Source organism: Aptenodytes forsteri, unplaced genomic scaffold, assembly GCF_000699145.1.
Source record: "Aptenodytes forsteri isolate BGI_AS27 unplaced genomic scaffold, ASM69914v1 Scaffold54, whole genome shotgun sequence".
NCBI classification, from domain to species: domain Eukaryota; kingdom Metazoa; phylum Chordata; class Aves; order Sphenisciformes; family Spheniscidae; genus Aptenodytes; species Aptenodytes forsteri.
Genome location: NW_008796044.1, coordinates 9,150,637 through 9,154,500, shown reverse-complemented (window position 1 = coordinate 9,154,500; position 3,864 = coordinate 9,150,637). Strand labels below are relative to the sequence as shown.

General features: G+C 67.1%; 1 protein-coding gene across 1 annotated transcript in view; it reads left to right on the top strand.

Annotated features, from left to right (window-relative positions):
• Positions 1 to 375: 375 nt before the first annotated feature.
• The window catches only part of DBN1 (drebrin 1), a 5,677-nt gene continuing 2,188 nt past the window's right edge, over positions 376 to 3,864 (top strand). The window contains exons 1-10 of the mRNA XM_019473787.1: positions 376 to 457; positions 557 to 669; positions 870 to 944; positions 1,022 to 1,168; positions 1,340 to 1,417; positions 1,515 to 1,666; positions 1,866 to 1,929; positions 2,065 to 2,124; positions 2,280 to 2,394; positions 3,662 to 3,799. Coding sequence (XP_019329332.1) covers positions 376 to 457; positions 557 to 669; positions 870 to 944; positions 1,022 to 1,168; positions 1,340 to 1,417; positions 1,515 to 1,666; positions 1,866 to 1,929; positions 2,065 to 2,124; positions 2,280 to 2,394; positions 3,662 to 3,799 — 1,024 coding nt within the window. The remainder of the gene's footprint in view (positions 458 to 556; positions 670 to 869; positions 945 to 1,021; positions 1,169 to 1,339; positions 1,418 to 1,514; positions 1,667 to 1,865; positions 1,930 to 2,064; positions 2,125 to 2,279; positions 2,395 to 3,661; positions 3,800 to 3,864) is intronic.

Sequence of the window (3,864 nt, the reverse complement as noted above, 5' to 3'; positions counted from 1 at the left end):
GGGGGGGGGGGGGGGGGGGGGACAGGGATGGGCGGGCAAAGAGCTGCGAGGCCGCAGTGGCTTGCAGCATGGCACGGCAGCCTGTGGTCTGTCAGTGGCATCGCCCAGCTGGTCCCTGTGCCCAAGTGACCCCTCTGTCCCCAACCTTGGGACCCTGCCCCACAGCTGCCAGCTGGCAGGGAGGGGAATAGGCCCTGCCTGCAGTCCTGCCTGCCCTGCCTGGCAGCCTGGCCTCTCGCAGTGGCGATGGGCAAGGGGTTGGGGTGGTTGTGTGGCAGCTTGGGGACACCTGGCCGGTCCCCCAGGACCTGCCCTGACCTCAGTGTTAGCAGGATGGGGAGGTGGAGGGGGGGCCATCCCACGCTCCCTCCAGCTATGGCTCACCCACGCTGTCTCCCCAGGGCCCTCTACACGTATGAGGATGGCTCCGATGACCTGAAGCTGGCAGCATCGGGAGGTAAGGTCCTCTGTCCCTGCAGCCGGCTCGGCTCTGCCGGCGTTTTCCCCAGCACCCATCCCGGTGCCAGGTGGACGTGGGCTGATGGTGCTGTGCCAGGCGGAGGTTTGCTGGAGCTGTCTGGACGCTTTGAGATCCAGAAGGTGATGTATGGCTTCTGCAGTGTCAAGGACCCCCAGGCTGTGCTCCCCAAATATGTCCTCGTCAACTGGGTGAGTGGGGGACCACGCTGGGGGGGGCCGTGCCCACCCGGGGCTGCAGTGTTGGCAGGGGCATGGCTGGGTGCGAGGGAGGAGCCTGTGGTGGCTGGGAGGATGCGGGTGCCCCATGGTCCCACTGCCCTATGGTGGTCAGTGGGGTGGGGGTCACCCTGCCACCCCTCCCTGGCTCAGCCCCTCTCCGGCTGCCGCAGGTGGGCGAGGACGTGCCGGATGCCCGCAAGTGTGCCTGTGCCAGCCACGTGGCCAAGATCGCCGAGTTCTTCCAGGTGGGTGATGCTGGGGAGGGGGACAATGCTGCCGGGGCACAGACCCCGGTCCCTGACGGCTGCTCACCCCCCCTCAGGGTGTGGACGTCATTGTCAACGCCAGCAGCGTGGAGGACATCGACCCGGGGGCCATTGGGCAGCGGCTCTCCAATGGGCTGGCCCGCGTCTCCAGCCCAGTGCTGCACCGCCTGCGGCTGCGGGAGGACGAGAATGCTGAGCCCGTGGTAATGTCCCCATGGCAGCGATGGCGATGGTGGCGATGGCGGCGGGCGTGGGGCATCCCTCCCGCCCAAGCCTCCTGTCTGCCGCAGCCCGTCACCCTGTGTGCCACTTACTGTTATTCCCCCTCGCTGATCCCAGCCCCTCCGCTCCCCCCCGCCTCTCCTCCGTCCCAGGGCACCACTTACCAGAAAACCGATGCCACCGTGGAGATGAAGCGGCTCAACCGGGAGCAGTTCTGGGAACAGGCCAAGGTGGGGTACGGGGAGGGCAGCCGGTGGCCCCCAGGGAGTGGGGTGAGTTGCCGGTGGGCTGATGGGCAGCCCTGTCCTTCATCCCCCCCTCCACCAGAAAGAGGAGGAATTACGTAAGGAGGAGGAGCGGAAAAAGGCCCTAGACGCCCGGCTGCGGTTCGAGCAGGAGCGGATGGAGCAGGAGCGGCTGGAGCAGGAGGAGCGGGAGCGGCGCTACCGGGAGCGGGAGGAGCAGATCGAGGAGCACAGGCACGGCGGGGGCCAGGGGCAGGGGGCTGTGTCCCATGAGATGTGGGATGGTCACACACAGGATGATTGTGCGTGTACCACGAGTGGCTGGGTGGGCGCATGGGTGTTTGTTCCTGCTGAGGATGGGGCTGGGCAGGGGCTGGTGGGCAGGGGCTGGCAGGAGCTGGTGCCCAGTCCCTCTCCTGTGTCCCTGTCGCAGGCGGAAGCAGCAGAGCATGGAGGCAGAGGAGGCCCGGCAGCGCCTGAAGGAGCAGTCCATCTTCGTAAGTGCCGTGGCAGGCATGGGGCCGGGGTCGGAGCCGGAGCTGCCGCCTGGCACCACCCCCAGAGAAGGGCTTTTCCCAGCCGGGCCCCCAGGGCGGCACGGGGCCAGGGTGTGATGCCGCGTCTCTTCCCAGGGGGAGCAGCAAGAGGAGGATGACAGGCAGCAGCTCAGGAAATCGGAGTCGGAGGTGGAGGTGAGTGCAGCAGCGGCCATACCCGGTGCCGGTCCTTGTTTCCCAGCCAGTGGTGCCCACAGCTGGACAGGGACCCAGCTGGGGGGTGCATGGGGGGTGGTCCTGCAGCCTCACGCCACTGGGGCAGTGGGTCTCAGCCTCCCTCGTCCCCGCAGGAGGCTGCTGCCATCATTGCTCAGCGGCCCGACAACCCCCGGGACTTCTTCAAGCAGCAGGAGCGGGTGGCATCGGGCAGCAGTGACGCCGTCTCGCCGGGCAGCCACAGGACAGGTGAGAGGCTTGGGGGGGGCTGTGGGCACCGGGGGGGCGCAGAGAGGCTGGGGGGAGCTGTGGGCTGCAGAGCAGGTGAGTGCAGCACCGCTGAGGCTCCCCACGGCTCAGCAGGTCGCAGCAGGATCTGGGGGCACCAGGGCTGTAGTGTGGGGAGGTGGTGTCCCCTCTGCCATCTCCAATGCCGTGATGGTGGGTGCCAGGAGCACATGGTGACAGGGGTTTGTCCTACTCTGCCGCGCCGCCACCATCACTGCCACCACCACCACACCTTGTGGCTCCTGCTGCTGGGGCAGCTTGGCAGGGGCTGGGGCTGGATGCCAGGGGGAGGTCTTCTGCAAGCGGGGGGTGCATCCTGCTCCCTGCTCGGTCAGGTGTCGTCCGCCCACCCGTCATGGCACCACATTGGCAGCCAGGGTGGCAGTGTGATCAGGGTGCGTCTGGGGTGGCAGCCGGGGGTCCAGGGTGTGGTTTGGGAAGGAAACTTCCCACGGGGTCAGCTAAAAGGGGCAGGAGTGAGTGGGGCAGGTGTGGGGCACCCCCATGCCCCATGGTGTGCCTACCCCAGGGTCCCCACTGCTAGGGTGGGTACCTGTGGCGGTGCAGGACACCCTGCTTTTGGGTTGGGGTGATGCCAGCAGGTCTCCTTTGTGGCTCTAGGGCAGGGGCTGGCTGTCCTGGTGGGCACCTCCAGCCGTGGCGCCATGTCATGGGGCTGTGCTGGGGGTCGTGCTGGGGTGCTGTGCTGGGGGGGCTGTGCCGTGGGGCTGTGCCGGGGTGGGGGGGCCTGTGATGTATTTTCTTGCTGTGGGGTCATGCCATGGGCTGTGCCGTGGGGCTGTGCTGTGGGGTTGTGCCTCGGGGCAATGCTGTGGGGCTGTGCCATGGGTCGTGCTGTGGGCTGTGTGTTGTGGCCAAGCCGTGGAGCTGTGCTGTGGGTTGTGCCGTGGGTTGTGCTGTGGGTTCATGCTGTAGGGCCGTGCTGTGGGGCCATGCTGTGCCTGAGCAGATAGTTGGCCCCATGGCCGTGTCTGGCCTCTCTCCTCACCTGGCCACTTAATGCTGTCTCCTGTCCTTCTGTCCTGCTGTTTTTCCGTCCTTCTGTCCTGCCATCCTCCTGTCCCGCTGTTGGTGCTGCCTCCTATCCCACCGTCCTCCCGTCCCGGTGCCCCGGTGCCCCGGCCCCGCCACAGCCGTGCTGAGCAGGGACTGACCCATCTCTTTGCTCTCTCTCTCTCCGTCCGTCTGTCTGTCTTTCTCTCAGCAGGTCGTCTGCACTGTCCTTTCATAAAGACAGCTGACAGTGGGCCACCTTCTTCCTCCTCCTCCTCCTCCTCCCCCCCGCGGACCCCCTTCCCCTATATCACCTGCCACCGCACCCCAAATCTCTCCTCTTTCTTCCCATGTAGGTAGCTGGGAGCCCCCGGGCACACAGCTCCGGGGGGCCGAGCCGCGGGTGGCCGCCCCACA